At 36.1% G+C, this 20731-nt stretch overlaps 1 protein-coding gene and 1 pseudogene across 1 annotated transcript in view; both read right to left on the bottom strand.

Annotated features, from left to right (window-relative positions):
- The window catches only part of BMP5 (bone morphogenetic protein 5), a 144562-nt gene that overhangs the window by 9891 nt on the left and 113940 nt on the right, over positions 1–20731 (bottom strand). Inside the window, exon 4 of the mRNA XM_006149185.3 lies at positions 6159–6353. Within this exon, the coding sequence (XP_006149247.1) occupies positions 6159–6353 (195 nt within the window). The remainder of the gene's footprint in view (positions 1–6158; positions 6354–20731) is intronic.
- Positions 15630–16010, bottom strand: LOC106734934 (protein FAM32A pseudogene; annotated as a pseudogene).

Here is a 20731-nt window from a genome sequence, read left to right as displayed (position 1 = left end):
CCACAAAGGTGTACTTTCTCACTCCCCTTACCAAGTCTCTCCAGCAAGTACATATGCCTTTTAGCATTTTTTTTTTCCCTAAGAGGTTTCGCTGCCTTAAGGCAAGTGCACTCACCAGAGAGAAAGAAAGACAGAGACCAAGACATGAGAGGGAAAGTGAGAAATCATCCTCCAGGGGGGATGTCCACATTGCAATCGCTTTTCCTCCATTCTCCTCTCAGGATTGTGGGCATGTATGCACACATGCTTGGTGTGAATTTCAAGCCACCCAGTCTGGGATTCATTGCAGTCAGCCATGTGGAAGTCTAGCAACATAACTGCTACGCCATCTGCTGGCCCTACTTTTTTTTTTTTTTTTTTTTTTTAAAGAACACAGGATGATGATCAACTTTTGAGCTCAGAGGAGTTTTCTTACTTCTAGATCAGTTATTGCTACTGTGCAATTACCTTCATTAACACAAATTAAACAAATAAATAACAAGAGTGGAGAAAATAATTTATTTGAGACTTAGTACTCTTGTTCTTCATGGAAACTTTTTTCTTAATACAAATAATAGCACAAAAGTTAACTTTGTTCAGGCAGTAGACAAGTACACTTTAACACTAAAATGGGTGAGTTCCCTGTATCAATTTTAGAGAAAAGGAATAATTGATTCTGCTTCTGGTTTGAATTCATAAACCTTCTGATATTCAAAATAAAAAATAAAAAATGATCATGTATGCATTAGACCAGAATTAACAAACTTCCTTGAAGAGAGCAACAGTAAATATTTTAGGCCACACAGTATCCTTTGCAGCTATTCAACTTAGCTGCTGTAGCATAAAAGCAGCCATAGAAAATATGTAAGAGTGGGTATGGCTATACTCCAATAAAATTTCAGTTATTGATACTAAATTTTAAATTTTGAATTTTAAATGATTTCCACATGTCATCGAATATTACTTTTTATCCCCAAATATTTAAAAATGTAAATACCATTCTTAGCTGGTGGGTTATAGAAAACAGCGATGGACTGCACTTGGTTCTCAGGGATAGTTATTCATTTATCCTTGTCTTAATTAAAAACATAGAATATGAGTAAAAATATTATAGTCAATGACACACAAGTACATATGAAAAGTCATAAACTACATATGTGGCTGTTTGAATTCTATGTTTATCTAAGAAAAAAAAGAAAACTTAAAAGTCAAAATATGCGTGTTCCATCCACACAGCTTTTCATACAGGCTAAGGGATGTGTGTAATGTAACATCACATAAAGGTAACGAGCAATGAAATATATAACATAATCTGGTTCCAAGAGTCTGATTTCATACAGAGTTAGGACCATATGCTTATTCTTCAGAAATAAAAATTAACGGTTACTGAGTGAAGTAAATGTTGTACCCAAACCAGCAAAGTCTGCAATGAGGTTTGCTATAAAAGGTGGGCAGAATAAGCTGTGGGAGGAAAAACAAGGAGCATAGATTTATATCTTTAGAAATATTGATCAGTGGTCTTTAAGAGATTAAAATTAAATGAACATAATTCTACGGTCAATGAATCTGCCTACAAATGGGAATAATCATACCAGAGATCACTAAAGTCTTCTAGTGCCATAGTCAACCTGAGAAAAATTATTCTATAACACATCTCAACTGCACTGTAGGTGTCAGAAATACAACATGTCTTGGGGCCAGTAGATGGCATAGTGGTTACATCACTGGACTCCCACATGGCTGATCATGGCTCAAGTCCCAGACCCAGGGGTTTGAAAATCACTCCAAGCACAAGTATATGCACGCCCATGATCCCCCAAAGGAGAAAGAAAGAGAAGGGATTACAGCATGGCCATCTCTTCTTGGGGGTGATTACTCGGTCTCCCTTTCACTGTCTCTGCCTCTCTCTCTTTTCAGAGAGCACACACAGCTTATGGCAAAAACCTCTTTTAAAAAATGGAACCAACAAATGGAATAATGATTACATTGCTGGACTCCCACATAGTCAACCACAGTTCAAGTCCCAGACCTTGTGGCTTAAAACTCAAGGTGGACATATGTGCATGTGTGCCCAAAATTCCAACAGGAGAAAGGAAGAGACAGGACTGCAGCATGGTCATCCCCTTGAGGACTGATTTCTTGCTTTCTGTCTCTCTGTCTTTTCAGTGAATGCATGACCCTACCACAAAAATCACTGTGAAAAAAAATATATATAGGGAACCAGCAGTTAGCGTAATGGCTATGTCGCTGGACTCCCACGTAGTCGACCGCGGTTCGTGTCCTGGACCCGGTGGCTTAAAAACTCACACCGGGCGCGTGTGCGTGCGTGCCCAAGATCCCGAGAGGAGAATGGAGGAGAAGGGATTGCGGCGTGACCATCCCCCCTGGGGGGTGATTTCTCGCTTTCTGTCTCTACTGTCTCTCTCTGTCTGTCTGGCGAGCGCACGCGCCCTATAGTGAAAATCTCTCAAAAAAAATAAATATATATATATACAGCATGTATCTGTCTAGTCTTTTAATGGTAATAATATTGAAAAACAAATGCCAAAATACTAAAATTATTGTTACTTTGTGCAAATTTTTTATAGAAAAATTCTAGAAACTGTATAAATCTAATCTTTAGTTCAATTCAAAAATAATGGTTTATATTAGAACAAAATATGAAAAACAAAAAAAAATCTGTAAAGTAAGAAGTGGTTATTTATTCATTTATTTTTTAAAAGCCCTGCTATCAACATCATTTTTCAGTGGCATTCACACTAGTCCCTGGGGGAAAAAAAAGAATAAATAAATATGAGCCAGCTTAGATATTAAGGGGAAAAGTGACAATTCGTCAAGTCCAAAATCTCCATATACAGGGTGTTTCCAAAATTTTATAGAAAATATGTTGAAATATTATGAAAAATATGTTGAAATATTATGAAAAATTTTATGCATGATTTAAAAAAATGTTTGCACCAAAACAAACTGGCACTTTGATTCCATTTTCTATGAACTATTTGAAATCTCCTTGTATTATCAACATTTGGTTCTTTTTCATTAAAACAGGTATCAGCTTCTTCAAGGTATGAGCTACAGACATATGTCTAAAAGAAAAATCCAAAATTGAGTTCAACATTTAAGCTTACATGAGCCAAATATGATAAGATACTGCTGTATCAAAGCAAAAGAGATGTTGTTTGCTTTTTCACTCGGTCGAAAACCTGAAGTAGAACAAGGGGCAAGGGACAGTTACTGCAAAATCTGGGAGCAATGGTTTTACATCTATTCCTCTGTAAAAGAATTTTACTTTTTCCCATGCAATAAACACATTAATTTATTCAACAAGTATTTTAAGGCTCCTATATTGTGTTAGACACTGCTCTTCATCCCATAGGAGTATAAAAAAAAATTAAAAAGTGCACTGAGAAGTCAGAAGGCAGAAATCTTTGAAATAGGAAAGAAATGGGACAGAGACAACAAGAATGACCTGGCTTTTAATTCTCCTGCACTGATTGAAACTTTCAATATTTAATGAAATGCTTTGGAAAAAAAAAAGTAAAAAAATGCAATCAAGAAAGTAACTAATACAACTCTTTTCCCAGCCCCCTATATCTCACCCTTTCTTAGCTCTGGAGTCTTTGCACAGTATTTTATTATAAAAACCTGGTACTATTACAGCATTTATTATTTATATTTGGATAATTTTTAAATTTCATTGGCATTTCAAGTCACCTAAGTATCAAATTTTCTGTTTGTATTAACATTCCCTTTCTTTAAACTCCTGTCTCATAGAGCAAATCCTATGAGGCTTTTCCCAGTCTGCTTGATTACTACCTATTGAAAGGTCAAGTCTCATAGACACAAACCAGCTACTTCTTTCTTCTTATTATCAAAATATGAACACACTCCAAAACCATCTACCACATACACTTCTTATTATCAAAATATGAACACACTCCAAGTCCATCTACCACATATTTTACAGAAATGGCTGCCAATGACAAACTTTTAAAAAGAAAATATTGGTCTATATTAGAATAATTCTGTACTCTAAATGGTGTTAGGAAACTGATGAAAAGTTATGTGATTTCTGCTCCATGTGTTTTATTCATCTCTGGTTATAGAAGTACGTTTGTTACGTGTGGTCAGGAAGAGAAGATAAATAGAGTTAACCAATAGGGAAAAGGACTTTGAAGATTCCAGTCACTGGAATGCCTCTGTCAGAGTCATTATGAGCTGTAATAAGTGTGCAACTTATACTCTTCTTTTGGAATACCCTCGAAAATTATTTACTATACTATATTATTTAAGTTTAACAAATCTTTTTTTTAATGCAGCCTGCTATATTAAATTAAAAACATTTCAACCAAATTCAGAATCATTCTACATGAAAAGAAAAATATACAACTTTGACAGGCTAGTATTTACAAGGAAGAAAAGGTCTTAGAAAGTTATTTTTCTCCATATTTCATATTAAGCAATGACAACTTTTTGCCAAACTAAATATCTTGTGAATATCTTTGCAAAATATCTTTGTAATAAGGCATTAATATCACATTTTATTTGCAAGTGAAAAAGATGGTTAAACTTCTTTGTTGGAAAATTACTTTAAAACATCACTTTACATGTCATATTTTATTCAGTATAATGCAATTCCATAAAATAAATCTTTCCTGCTTCTGTTGGTAGATATACCAAAAGTATTTCTTTCTAATATAATCCTATTGGCACCTACCCTTTAAGAAGGCTGCAATGAATTCCATTTAGTATTTTTGTTGAGAATCTTGGGTATAAAAAAAAATAATTATGTGGTTTTTGTTTTATTTATAATAATTTATTTCTTATCTAAACACTTATACATACTTGAGTAATAAATACTTGCTACATGATTTGTCATTTTCAAGTAATCCAGGAACAATAAAGATTAAGGAATCATGGCAAAGGTTGGGGGCCAGGTATAGGTGCACAGTCAAATAGATGCTCTGCAGGGCTGACCTACATGGGAAAGTTCCAGGTTCACATCTGTATGCCTCCCTGAGTATACCAGGCATCTGCATAACCATGATCTGGGGCTGGCTGATGTTCAGGGTGATTGTAGTGCCAAAACCTACTCAGTGTGCTGTCTCCGTCTCTGCCTCTCTCTGTCTCTCTAACTCATGGAAGAAATAAATAAATAAACTTCAAAAAAATAGCAACAAGGTCTGTTAGAAATTAGAATTCTAATTTGCTGTAATACTATTCATAAGAATCACATCTCTTTTGTGCAGTAGTTCATCTATTGTGCCCAGCAGAGTACTATGCATATGGTGGCCATCAACACAGAATAATATATATTTTACAAAGAAATGAATATGTACTAAATTGGGATATTCTGAGTTAAATGTCTCTCTCTAAAATTACTTGTTATAGATAGAAATAATTCTCAGAAAAAAAGTATACTTCATTTTCACCTAAGAACAACTTATTAAAAGGTTAACAGCCCAGACTAAGCAAGATACTTGGCATAAGTCATATGCTAAGTCCCTTCAGATTTTGACAGTTGAATGCTTTCAGATCAACTGTCATTTTATCTCCTTTTCTATCAATTTATAGACTAACTTGCAGCTACATTAATACCAATTGTGGGTTTGTAATATTTTATTGAAAGATTTGATATATATTTGTGTGTAGACACACACCTAGAGTAAATTATCTAGATAAGAACCTTGCAAATAAGTCATATTTAATAAATAACATTATCTTAATGCTCATCTAATTTATTCTATTTCCATTTTCAGAAAGAATTTGAGCTACATAATTCGCATGTATTGATTTAAGTAATAAAGAAAAGATTTCATGCTGAATTTACCTGATGACTGTTCTTATTTGAGAGGCCATGAAGAAGTTAGCTCAGCAGTTTGGGTAGTTCAGTTTAGGCCAGACTTTGCTGATCTAACCATTTCATAATTTTTATTACTGCCAGCTTGATTTTAATTTGAACTGAATCTTTCAACATAGGAAGGCCAGTCATACTTACTTTAAAATGAAATACTGAGTGATTCACTGATGAAACATTCTGGGGATTCTAGAAACATCACTGGAAGATTTAATGTACCAAATGAAGGTATAGACCAAGGGTAAATTTATTGTGGCTACTTGATTTGCAACATATGACCCCATAACTCTCTGTGCACACTGCTGCTCTGGTTTTATCTTACCTCCAACACTGGACATTCTAGAGGAGTCCTGATGAGAGCTGGATTTATTACGGTTTTGATTTTTCCGTTTGTTGGCTGCTCTCACAGATCGAAGAAGTACCTCACTCGCCTTGAAGAAGGCCACCATGAACGGTTGTTTTGACTGAGGCCCATGTCTTCCCACAAGACCAGCAGACTTGACGTTGATACTACGTCCTAGAACAAGATGCACAAGCACAGGGTTTACGGAAATGATAGAAAGTTTACCTGCTAAAAAATAAATTTGGAGGGCACTTTGAAAAAAGGGAAAAGTTTCAAAACACTATCAGAATGTTATCTTTACAGGCCAAGAGTCTTCTAAACTTTGAGGTCTACTATTACAGACAATTATCCACACTTGTTTTTTATGTTGCCTCATTCTTCTGCCACAGAACTCCCTCTAGCAGTTTTCACTCACTGGTATCTCCACAGCCCTTACTACAAATGGAAAGGTTTGACTAGCCACCAGCCTGGAAATGTCCACATCAGGTGTCATTTCAAAAATATTAGCTATGGGCTCTTCTCCACTGAATGCTCTGTAATTTTCCTCTAAGTGATAAAAGCTGAATGCCTGGCAGGGCTTTCTACTTTCTCCAGTAGATTTCAAGCCTTTCCAGGGCTAATTAGTGCTGATAGCTCTCCCCTTCACCTCTGGCTGGAGGGCAGCAAACTTTACAAAACTCTTGCTCTACTTAAAACTATTTACAGGTCATTCTGGAAGCTGCACTTAGGGATGAAGGTTGACTCAAAGCTCCAGTTCATTCTCCACTTGAAGTATTTTGAAGTAAACATGGAAATTTCAGTATTCATCCTCTGAGTTTTGATGCATCCGAATGTTTACTGAAAGTATTTCAGATGACGCTGAAACTATTTCAGAAGACACAAATCACGTCTAGAGACTCTCGGAAAAAAAGAAAACAAGTCGGATGTGAGTTCTGAGACTCATCTTTGCTTCTAAACTAGACTATATCTCAAGATCCTGCTGAGCTCAATGAGATGGCTGTATCAGAGAAGGTGCAACCAGAACTTTACAGAGTTAGAAGTCAAGATACTCCAGAGGCTAGACGTCTGTGTTGATTATCCACCCTTGCCATGGTGGGTAATCATATTAATACTTTTCACCAAGTCATGTACATTTGAATTGCTTCCTATGCTATCTATATACTAGATATTTTCTAAGTGGTTTCCATCCATTATTTAATGTGAGTCCACACCTGCCCTGATACCTATTAGGTGTGATTTTATTATACTCTTTGAGTTAATTTGGCCCTTTAATTTAAAAAATCACTTAAAATTATATGTTATACATACATTACAATGAAAACCATTGACTGATACCTGGTTCTGTGAAAATCACCCAAAGAGAATAAACTATTTAAGCTTAAGTTGTAAATTTAGTTGAGAATTACTTAAAACTCTTGCAAAGTTCCTGCTGTAGATACAAAAGTAACCAATCTTTCAAGAGTAATATGTACTATGGTTTGAAATATGTGCATGATTGACTCTAGCTCCCTCCCCCAAGATGTGCATGTTTTCTTAAGATATTTATTCAGTAAAGGCTGTGGGGCAACCTTAGTCCATTATAAGACTTGACCTACCTTAGAAGAAAGAAAAGGAAAACAAGGCCCTGAAACAGCATCAATGGCATTTTAGTAAATAAACCCTTACTCTTAACAAAATTTATTTTGGCAGCATAAACACTTTTGTGTATACTTGTATTGTACAGAGACCTTCTACCGTCAGAAAATGAGACTGTGTCATATGAGGCTGTGCAGCTGTTGGGAGTGACACAGAGGTCCTTTAAATATGGAGGTACTGGCTAAACAAACAAAACAAATGTCCACACCAAACCAGGCAACATAGATGTCTTCAACAATTGTTCTACAGCATACCAGGAAAGCTTGTCCAGTTTCTGCAAGTATTGAACTAGGCATCTGCCTCACAAATGACTATACTCAGGCCTACCAGAGAAAGGACTTACAAATAATCAAAGCAGTAAACCTTAAACAAATAAGCATATAGGTTTCTCTTTTAAATACAAACTTACAGTGGCTCTAAGCCAGAGTCTATATTTCTTAGAAAAACTCTATCACTGGCATAAATGAAAGAGGCAGTTTGATTTGTGGTCAAAGCAGTTTCCATTCTACTTCCACTGTAACAAATGTATTAATTCAGCTCAGACTTCCTCCTTCTGGCAGCCCTTTTGCTGTAAAAAGAGAAATTAGAAGTTCCAGCCAAATACCATACCTTGAACTGACCCACTTCAATACATAAACACTTTTACAACATGTTTATTCAGGTGTAGCACTTGAAATTGGTTTAAGATGTTTCCAGTGACAGAGAGCTCAGCAGAAGGAAAAAAAAAAAAAAGAACTGAGAAACTTAACTGTTATGGAAGAGAATAACTGGTGATCTGTTCTTCAAATTTTTGAGTTTTTTTTTTCTGTCTTGGAGTATGACATAAAAAGAATTCATCAAAGCTTTTATTTTGATGTTTTAATGAAGTGTTAATTTAACAGGAACTAAATTTTTACTTATATACATTGATGACTACAGAAACCATTTTTAATATATGATCTTCCTAATACTGAAATAGGTTGTAGCAAGATGATCACAAATGGAGTACAGTAAAATCAGTTTTCCATTCATTTCAACACACTCTGACCCTTTTATACTTAAAATAAGCACTTAACACAGAGTTCTAAGTTTCCTTTGGTTTGTGAGAGAGCTTCTTTTATTATTCTTCCAAAGACTTTCAATATTTTAATTTTTATCTGTGGAGAAATAATACTGCTCTAAAGATTTATGTTCTGAAAACTGTAAAGATGTGTGTATGGTACAAATATGGGTTTCTTGGATTTTACAAAGGTGGATATTGTGTGTGAGGCAAAGTACCGTTCGAACCAGTGTGAACTCCCTTTAAAATAACTTTTAATATTATTAAGTTTCCTCCTGGTTTCCTTTTTACTTCAGCAATGAGGTGACTATTAAGATTCCATAAGTTAATGCTTGCTCAGTTACACTGGTTCTTGAGCTGCACCATAGAAGTATTAACTATTTGACCTAGTCTTTCAGACACAACGTACCTACATTGATTAAGTGGTTTAAACCTTTTGAATGTCTGAACTGTTGTTTTTGTTAGAAGTGCTGATAAGAACCCAGACTATACTGCAAGTATTAAAAATAATGAATCTTTATAAAATTTATTTAAATATTTTAAAGTGTGTTATTAAATGTACTATATGTTTTAGAAATTACAAATAACTAATTAAAGAAGCCTAACTACCTAAAGCATTTTGAGTTACGAAAACTATATGTGTATGTGTATTACCATAAATTTACTTTTCAGAGGTGATCATTACTTTTCAATGGTTTCTAGTTAAAAATTTTAAAATTTGGAACCAGCAGATGGCATAATGGTTACATCACTGGACTCTCACATGGCCAACCATGGTTTGAGTTTTAAGTCCAGTGGATTAAAAATCACGCTGGGCACATGCACTTGCCCAAAATCCCAAGAGGAGAACAGAGAAGAAGGGACTGTGCTGTGGCCATCCCCTCTGGGGGGCCGACTTCTCACGTTCCCTCTCACTATGTCTGTCTGTCTCTGTCTCTCTCTCTCTCTCTCTGGCAAGTGCACATGCTCTAATGCAAAAGCCTCTCAAAATTGTTTTTAAATTTTATTTATCATTATTTTTGAAAATTTGCTACAGGCATGTGTGTTCACCAAAGAGAAAGAGAGGAAGAGGGAAAGTGAGAAAGCAAGCCATCTTTCTGGACTTGAACCACTGTCGACCAAGTGGGGAGTCCAGTACCTTAACTACCACACGACCAGCTGGGCCTCTAGTTAAAATTTTATACACACACACATACATAGCATAAAAGAGAAATATAAATAAAAATCTGGTTGATTAATGAAAAGAGTATTAATATCATAGGTAATAAGCATTCCAGCATTCCAGCCAGAATACAAATTTTGTCCCCTTAGGTAATAAGCATTCCAGCATTCCAGCCAGAATACAAATTTTGTCACATTAAAATTTAGAAGTGACTAGGCATAACTAGACATTGATAGACAGAGTTCACCAGGACATATTCAAATGAACATTCAGCAACTTCATTGGGCCAAAAGTCAACTGAATGGAAAGGTGAACTCCTAAAGCAAAGTTTCGTAGCAATGTCCCAGGGAGTAGAGGAAGCATTGATTTTATGTCTTTAATTCAGAGTTACTTGGTATGGCCCCAATGACTATATATTTAACTCCTAGAAATGAAGGGATTCAAATTAAATCTGATAAACAATTTTTTTTTTAATTTTTAACTCAAAACTCTGTAAAATACAGTTTGGAACTTGGTTAATAGAATGTGAGGTAAGTAGTGGAAAAAGATTCTCCCCACATCAGAAGAGTGGCTTCTGGGGACAATAGAAACAGATAAAAGAGAAATATAAATAAAAATCTGGTTGATTAATGAAAAGAGTATTAATATCATAGGTAATAAGCATTCCAGCATTCCAGCCAGAATACAAATTTTGTCCCCTTAGAATTTAGAAGTGACTAGGCATAACTAGACATTGATAGACAGAGTTCACCAGGACATATTCAAATGAACATTCAGCAACTTCATTGGGCCAAAAGTCAACTGAATGGAAAGGTGAACTCCTAAAGCAAAGTTTCGTAGCAATGTCCCAGGGAGTAGAGGAAGCATTGATTTTATGTCTTTAATTCAGAGTTACTTGGTATGGCCCCAATGACTATATATTTAACTCCTAGAAATGAAGGGATTCAAATTAAATCTGATAAACAATTTTTTTTTTAATTTTTAACTCAAAACTCTGTAAAATACAGTTTGGAACTTGGTTAATAGAATGTGAGGTAAGTAGTGGAAAAAGATTCTCCCCACATCAGAAGAGTGGCTTCTGGAGACAATAGCAACAGAATGACCTCCAAATTATCTCCTGGATTGGCTTGAGAGGGTGGCATCTGCTCAAAGGTGAGCAGAACAACAAGTGGATGGCACTGGGCATTTTAATGTCCATCAATGACTGTACCAAAGAAAGAGACAGTGCCAGTGATAGGATGAAACAACTCTAAGAGCCAGGAAAACATTCCTTTCTATAATCCTTGTCTGATGTTGCATACACTAGGAAGAGGGCAAGGATGAGATCTGCTAAATGATAAGAAAAGGCAAAGAACTTGGTTGCTGAGACTTGTTTAAACTTAACTACACTTGCATTTTTCCAAACAAATGAGAGGGGTGAAGGAGACAGCAGAGAGTAAACTGGGAAAGTCTTTATGAAGGACATGCCAGTATTCCAGTGACCTCACTGATGGCAGCTAGACCCTAAGAAACATTTTTCATATCCAAAGATCCCGAGTTTGTGTATCATTTATGCTTGCATTAGGAGTAAAAATTGTAAGAAGACTTAGAGAAGTCTAGAATTCATTGTTGACATAAGCATTGCCTTTTTGCATGTACAGTAACAAACAATGAAAGAAAACTCACTTGATCTTTGCATGTGAGAAGTTTTATTAGATACCTTGGCCATCTTCTGTTCACCTCAGTATTACTGTACATATTAAGGTAAAAGAAGCAGTGGAAGCAACTGATAAATCAGTATGTGATTTCTCAGTTATATTAACTACAGATTGAGTGAAGATGGGTTGTGTTGATATCTTCTAAGTAAATGATTATTCTCCTGATATAGGAATCGATAGGGAGGTAGGAGAGATTGGATCTATGATCTACTAAGTTTTGTTATAATGAAGCTGGAGATTCAGGAGTTTCTGATTTGACCCTTATGACTGTAAATACTGGGGTCGGGGTATGGTAATCATTTCACTTAAGGATACAACAGAGATTATTGCATATTTAAAGCAATAGAGAAGGGCGGCTGGAGAAGCAAAGAGCTACCCCCAAATCACTGGTTTTGTGTTTCAGACAATTCTTTTTCAAAAATGTGACTTTCAAAATGTTCACTGCATTAAACACTGGTTATTAAAGGGGATTCTGACATAAAAGAGCTCCTCAGAGACATGTTGATGTGATACTGTAAGTGGTCCTAAATATGAGCATATTTCCCCCCAGGATACAGTGTGAAAAACATTCACTTGAGGATTTATCAACATCTAAACATTGATATCACTCTAAGGTGTTAGATATATTCCAGCTTATTTCTTTTTTTACTTCTGTATACCAACAGTAATTGACGCCTTAACTTAAAACACCTGTGATAATACTTGTATACAAATTATCTTTCCTTCATTTTGAAATAGACTCTTATGACATCCTTTATGGACTACTTCAAGGAAGACTAGACAGCACATGTATTTCTTATTTACATATCTACCTGATCTTCCCTTACTTTCAACTTGTTATTAAATTTGATTCTGGTACGCTCAAATTATAGATTCGATGACTCTAAATTATACTGAAATTTCACCCTCTTAGAAACAGATGGCCTAAATATCCAGAGTCCTTTACTCAGCATGTTGATATTTATATTAGATTTTAAAGCACATGAGGAAGATCAAATTTTGTCTATTTAAATTCTGTATATGTTTTGGCTCAATGTAAATTAAGAATATGGTAATCTAGCTACAAATTTCAACCTTGCTATACTTTGATGAACAATTTGCAAAGCTTTTAGTTTCATGGTAAAAGTAAAGACTTATTCCCAGGTAATCACACAGATATGAAGTACTACAAACAGAATTTAACAGTCCTGCTCAGAACTTCCTTGTTTTAAAATGGTTTACATTGCCTTATGGACTTGAATAAAAGTAAGGATTTAAAAAAATTTCGATGATACTGGAAATTCAGTTAACTAATATTTCTGAAGAAAAATCATTGGACTTCAGATTACAAAGTAATATTTTTCGGTGATCCTTCATAATAATTTTGAAGTTCTGTGTAACAAATGAGGCTTGTCATGCAATGCCTTTGCTGGGTCTTTCTTTTCTCTTCTTTATAGTGGCATTTAAGAGTAATTTTTAAAGAACCACTTTGTTTTATATCAACTATTATATAATTGAATATTAAAATACGTCAAAAACAAAAGGGTCAAATGTAATAATGTGTATAAACAAATGATTTTGTGGTCCTTAAGTAAAGGGAAAAATCACTGGAGACATGAAGTCCAAGAACAATTGGAAACCATATCTTGACACTGACAGAAGCTGAGTGGATGGGACCAGGATGTGGCATAATGGTTATGTTGCTGGACTTCTGTGTAGTAGACCATGGTTTTAATCCCAGAACTAGTGACTTAAAACTCATGCCAGGCATGTGTGCATGCATGCCCAAGATCCTTAGAGGAGAATGGAGGAAAAAGGATTGTGGCATGGCCTTCCCCCCCAGGGGTGATTTCTCACTTTCTGTCTCTCTGTCTCTCTGGCAAGCACATGCACCTTATAGCAAAAATATCTCTTTAAAAAAAAGGGCAAAGAAACTGTGAGTGGAGAGCTTTCTGTGGATAAGAAATGTGATAACAATTCTTGATGAAATACGGCATATTTCTCTATGATTAGAGTACATGAGTGGTAGAGAAGTTTAAATGGGAAAGAAATCTTTAAAAGAGTTAATGTTCTCTGTAATATTTTGCAGAAGAGACTACTGACCTACAGTTTGAAAAAGTGATAGGGATGAGGAAAGGAAATGGGATATTTGGTTAGAAACTTATTCGGTCAGTAGTGACAAAAAAGTGATGGAAAAAACACAATCACTTGAGAACTGAAGCTCAAGAGACTCCAGGCAGGAGAGCCTGCAGACAGAGAGGCCAAAGACCATCAAGGAGCAGGGCCAGAGTTCTGTGCCCAGTTATGGAAGCTGTACCGAATGCTGAATGGTTTTACTGCACAGAGAGCGGAGTGAGGTGATGGAAAACAATTAGTCTCCTTCCATGGGGCATCAGTCTGAAATGAGAGGGCTTTACTGTCTGTCTCAGGCATGACAAGTCCAACAAATGCTTTCTACTTGGGACTTATTTCAGCTGGTGGAAATGTGAATCTTATGCTAAGAATTGTAGTTTACCTCCACGAAAGCACTTACTTTTTAATAACTCTTGTCTTTTTATATAGCACCTTTTCCCTGAGGCCTTACAAGCTTTACAGACATCATCTGTCACATGCCCCCAAAAGACTGGCTAGAAGTTGGTCTTACAACCATCATTTATTTTAAGAAAGCAGAAACATTCTTTTCACAAAACCATGGGAAAAGTGAATTATTTTTAGTCTTTTTTTTCCCCAGTCAGTATGTGACTTTTTTTTTAAATAAAAAAAGTGTACACACACAGAATCCTTTCCTTTATAAACATGGGAGATTTAAATGAAACTACAGTGAAGCAGTATTCCAGCAGAAATCAACCAAAATACCTTTTAAAAACTTATTCAATATGGGGACCAGCAGTTAGCGTAATGGCTATGCCGCTGGACTTCCACTTAGTCAACCACGGTTTGCATCCCGGACTCAGCGGCTTAAACTCACGCTGGGCGCGTGTGTGTGTGTGCGTGCCCAAGATCCCGGGAGAAGAATGGAGGAGAAGGGATTGCGGCGTGGCTATCTCCCCTGGGGGGTGATTTCTCGCTTTCTATCTCTCTGTCTCTCTCTTTTTTTCTGGCGAGTGCACGTGCCCTATAGCGAAAACCTCTCCAAAAGAAAACGTATTCAATATGTTATGATATCAGCGAAGAAAAGCTTTTAGACCTCAAACTCATCTTACTTTGTTTCACAGAAGGGAAATTAATTTAACATATTTTATTTTACCTACAGTAGTGAAGTGGTCTTTGAAATACACTTACTGCAGTTATTCAAGAAATTTATGAGTATCTTAAAACAAACATTCTTTTTTTAATCATCATCTATATTAGTCAAAAAATGTTGTCATATAGAAAGTCAAAGTTCACTATGGGCTGATCCCATGGCCTAGTAGTTGAATGGAGCCAGATTCCACAGGATCGGCCCAAATCCTAGCCCCTGGCAGCTTGAAAAACATGCCAGACACATTTGCATGCATGCCCTAAATCATGACAGTAAGGAGAAATAGAGGAGAAAGAATTGTGATGACTATACCCCATTGGAAGGTGCTTTCTCCTTTTCTCTCTGTTTCTCTCTGACGTGCACTTACCTTCTAGCAATTTTTTTTTAATTAAAAATTTAAAAATTATAACCCATTAAATACTTGGACTTCCATTTCAATTTGATATATAAACCTGTAAAATAACAAGCTATTCTTTAGAGTCTTTGCAACGTTCTAATACCACCAAATTGGAAGAAAAATAAACTATTTTGATACTTAACAAAAAGAGTGAAAAGAATAAGTTGTTTTGTTGTTGTTGTTGTTGTTGTTTTTTAAAAGGACTGTCTTGCTTTTAATCAAGTTCCAGAATGAAGGTACACAGCTTTGAAAAATGCTATCCCAGCAGAAGATGCAAGGGTCTATGAACAAAAAGTATTTCTAGAAAATAACAAAGGGGCCAAACATAATCCTGGCATTTCCTTCTGTTTCCCCTCGGTGCTGCTCCATACCCAGAACCAGGAGGCTACTTCGTCCAGCTTTGGGAATGTCATGCTCCGTCAGAGTATCCAGGTGTCTGTATCTCTACTCTCTGCTTGGGGTTTTGGACTCTTTCTTCAGGATCCTTTCCATTTGCCACTTCTCCTGTATCTTCTCAAAGGCCACGCCGCTTCCCCTCCTCATTATTTTTGCTCGTCTCATTGCTTCCAGGAGTTTTGCCTTGTCTTTGTCCTTCTTTTTCTTCCTTCTCTTGGTCACACTGATCTCTGCAACACCTTTTAGCTTCAGGGGCACCTTTTGGACCTGCTCATAGTCCACCATGATGCCTGTGCCTAGTTTACCGAGTAGACTACCACACTTCCCAGTATTTTCTTTTTCTAAAAAGAATTATTTTATTTTACTTATTATTATTATTTTGATGAAAGAGACAGAGACAGAGAGAAAGAGAAAGAAAGTGAGAAAGGAGGCTGCCAGGTCTGAGACTTGAACCTTAGTCAGTCATGTGCACATATGAGCATGTGAGCATAATTGATGCCTGAGAAAAAGAAACACATCTTTCAAAATCATCAGGGATTGGAACTGGAAGGTTACCCTATTTAATACTTATAAAATGAACCTAGAAGCAACAGCTGCTATCTATTGAACCCAGACAGGTGTTTCACCAGTTAATTTACACACATCATCTTACTTACTCTTCACACATCATTTTAAACATTATTAAAATAAGGGCTGTCCCATGACCTAGTGGTTAAGAGAGCTGGATCTCACATGGTCAACTATGTGTTTTGAGTACTGGGCCCAGTGTCTTTAAAAATACACCAGGTACAGATTTGTGTATGTCCCAAATCCTGACAGGGTGAAGAAATGGAGGAAAGGGAATTGCAGCGTGACTACGCTCCAATGGGAATACTTTTTCTCTCTCTCTCTCCATCTGTCTCTGTGGTGACTGCACATGACCTCTGGGGTATAACTATTAAAAAAAAAATTAAAATACTGCCAAAGAAGGGTTAGATTTTTAACTCAGTCCTGCCAACTCTAAAGTAGTGCTTCCCCTGTAAGTACATAGTGTTTCCCTTTGTTTGGAATTTGTTAGGGCTGATGCTTTTCTCTTGGATCTCTGTGTAAAAGCTTTCTACCTTGGCTTGATGGAAGAAAATTACTCATCTAATAACCTGTCACTGTCACACAGATCATAGCTATCAAGAACAGCTATAGGTGGGGCCAGCAGGTAGTGTGGTGGTTAAGGTGCTGGACTCCTACATGGCTAACAGTTGTTTGAGGCTTGCTTTCTCACTTTCCCTCTCTTTCTTTCCCTCTCTCTGTTCCTCTCTGGTGAGTGCATGTGCCCTGTAGAAAATTATAATAATAAGAATAAGAATAATGATAAATATATTAAATACATAGTGATTACAAAAAAACATTTATAAGTAAATTCAGAGTTGGACTTTCTTTAGTAAGCCAGAAGATATGGACTCAGTACTCCTTACCAGCTATCAGAAAGCAAGTGGTTTCCCCAGTTTATATTCCAGTCACTTAAAACTTGTTACACTGAAGAGAAGTTAGTATGCATTTTTAAGTAATTCATATATGTATTTTTACCACAATATTTTCTGGTTCCAAACATCGATTGCCTCTTGCAATGCAAGCTATTGGCTTTGGTTGTTAAATGTGATTGTTCGTTTGTTTCTGTTTTGGTTTTCCTCTCTTTCTTGTGAGCTTATACCATGCCAAACTTTGACTCTCAGCAATCCAGAGCCACAGTGACTGCCTGTGCCTCTCTCTTCTCTCACTGGAGCTCTGCTCAGTATGAAAACACCAGACCACTATTATTATTGCAGGACATCTTTTAGAAGTAGAAATCAGCAGTAAGATAAATTTAAGTGAAAAAAAATGAGAAAAAGTTCATTTCAGAGTATAATGATAATAGTTTTCATGACTCTAAATTAATATTACCATGAAAATATTTAGCCCTCCGTTTTTATTAGTTCAACCATAGTTGGAGTCCAAAATAAGGATAATAACAAACAACAAAAACTGGAATATGTTGGCATTTATTTGGCAAGATTGGTACTGTGTGGTTACTGTTCTGAATTAGGGAAAATCAAAAACACACATACAGATGTAGTCAAACACTTCCATATCCTTCTTCGGTAAGAGAAATCTGAAAAACTGGTAAAATACCTCTTTCCCCAGATAATGAACCACAACTAACCTATGCTTGTCACTGTTTAGTTTAAATCACTGATTTTAAAACCTTTTCATGTACATTTCTGAGTTGTGATAGTAAACTTTGCATAAGCAAATTATGTTTACCAAGTGGCTCTCATTCAAATATAAACAAGCTATTCCTTAAAACAAAAGACCTTATTTTAAAACCTAGTTTTGAAGTGTCTATATATAATAAACATGATAAAATAGTAAATTTAATCATTTAATGTATTACTGAACATACTCCATTATCAATATCTATAAAGGAAAAGTATTTTTTCTCTATGAATCATTATTATATAAGCCTAAACTGGTATATGAATATAAGATATTTTATAATACTGATTAAAGGAAAATATAGTTGCCAAAAATATATTTAGGGCTTTTTTTTAAACACAATTATGATTCTTCATTTCCAACAGAACTAAGGGGTCTGCAAACTATACTTGAGCCATTTTGTTCAAAATATGAGGCTTTTAGGAGAGCAGTTCTGCTTACAGGTATAAAACCAAAGCCAAGAACACTGACAAATAAAAACATCTTTTATTAAGAGATTTCTCTTTTCAATTTTTTTCTTGAGGAAAAAGTGACCTCAATGTGTTGCTTCTCAAGACACAATCCAGGTACTCCAAGACCTCTTTAGAGTTGGAACAGCAGCAACTCACTATGAGCTCTGATACTCAGAGGTGGGCTGGTGGGATGAGAGAAATGATAGATTTCATACTGACCTTTCAGGAAAAAATAAATTAAATTTTGGAAACCACATTTGGCAAGCCTCAGGGTAAGTTGGTTGCACCCTGGTTTAAACTACAAACTTGAGTACCAGTTGACACTTTAAGAAAAATAGAGATCGAGGTCACCAACAAAATAATTGAGGACAAAATTATTTTTTATTTTTTATTTATTTATGTTTTTTCTTTTCTGGAGAGTTTTTTTTCGCTATAGGGTGCGTGTTCTTGACAGACAGACAGAGAGAGACATAGAGACAGAAAGCTAGAAATCACCCCCCAGGGGGGATGGTCACACCGCAATCCCTTCTCCTCCATTCTCCTCTCGGGATCTTGGACACGCACGCACACGAGCCTGGCGTGAGTTCTAAGCCACCGGATCCAGGACGCGAACCGCGTTCGACTACGTGGGAGTCCAGCAACATAGCCATTACGCTAACTGCTAGTTCTCAAGGACAAAATTATTTATAGCCCAGTTTCACCGAAATTAAAATTTTCTGCTATGTGAAAAGTACTATCAAGAGAATAAACAGGCAAGTCACAGACTGGGAGAAAATATTTGCAAAAGACATATCTGATAATCGACTATTATCTAAAGTTTACAGGGAACCCTTAAAATTCAATAATGAGGGAACCAGCAGTTAGCGTAATGGCTATGTCGCTTGACTCCCACGTAGTCAACCGCGGTTCGTGTCCCGGACCCGGTGGCTTAAAAACTCACGCCGGGTGCGTGTGTGTGCGTGCCCAAGATCCCGAGAGGAGAATGGAGGAGAAGGGATTGCGGCGTGACCATCCCCCCTGGGGGGTGATTTCTCGCTTTCTGTCTCTATGTCTCTCTCTGTCTGTCTGGCGAGCGCACGCGCCCTACAGTGAAAATCTCTCAAAAAAAAAAAAAAAATTCAATAATGAGAAAACAAATCAGTTAAAAATTGGGCCAATGATCTTAATAGATATCTCCCCAAAAAAGATACATAAATGGCAAATTCGTATACTGAAAAATACTCCATATCAGATGTCATCAGGAAAATGCAAATTAAAAAAAAATCAGATACCACTACACACCTATGAGAATGGCTAAATTCCAGAACACTGAAAACACTAAATGCTGACAAAAATGTGGAGCGATGAGAACTATCATTTGGTTGCTGGTGAGAAAACAAGAAGGTACAGGCACTTTGAAAGACAATGTGGTGACTTTTTTTTACAAAATTAAACATACTCTAACTAAAATCCAGCGATCATGCTCCTTGGTATTTAACCAAAGGAGTTAACAACTTATGTCTGCACAAAAACCTACAAATAGATATTTATGGCCACTTTATTCATAATTACTAAAACTTGGAAGCAACCAAGACATCTTTCAGCAGATAAATGGACAAATAAACTGTGGTATTTCCAGTCAATAGAATATTATTTAGTGTTAAAAATAAATGAGCTATGAATCAGCAGGTGGCATGAAGGTTAAGATGTTAAATCCCACATGGGGAACTGTGTGGTTTGAGTCCCCAAGTGGAAGCTTGAAAATAATGCTGGGCACATTTGTGTGTATGCCCAAAATCATCCCAAGAGAAGACTGGAGGAGAGGGGATTGTAACATGGCATCCCTCACTTTCCTTCTCTCTGTGTGTCTAGCAAGCACTCACCCTATAACAAAAACTAGAAACATACAAACACACAAATGAACTATCAAGTCATGAAAAGACATGGAGAAAACTTAAATGCATACTCCTAAGTGAAAGCAACTAATCTGGAAAGACTACATACTGTATGATTCCAACTTTATGACATACTGAAACTGGCAAACCTATGGAAGCAATAAAGAAATGAGTAGTTATTAGGGGCTGGTGAAGAATGAAAAATAAATAGGTAGGGCACAGGGAAATTTATTTATGGTAAAGAAAATATTCTGTATGATACTGTAAAAGTAGACTTATCTCATTAAGCATTTGTCCAAACCCAAAGAAGGTACTACAGTAAGAGTGAATTGTACAACAATGTAAAGCATGAACTTTGGGTGATAATGATATGTTGGTGTAGGTTCATCAGTTTTAACAAATACACACCTTGGTGGGAGAAGTCAACAGTTGAGGAAGACTATGCATGTGT

Source organism: Tupaia chinensis, unplaced genomic scaffold, assembly GCF_000334495.1.
Source record: "Tupaia chinensis unplaced genomic scaffold, TupChi_1.0 Scaffold000256_1, whole genome shotgun sequence".
NCBI classification, from domain to species: Eukaryota; Metazoa; Chordata; class Mammalia; order Scandentia; family Tupaiidae; genus Tupaia; species Tupaia belangeri.
The sequence above is the reverse complement of the archived record's forward strand: the minus strand, read 5'-3'. Positions and strand labels throughout refer to the sequence as shown.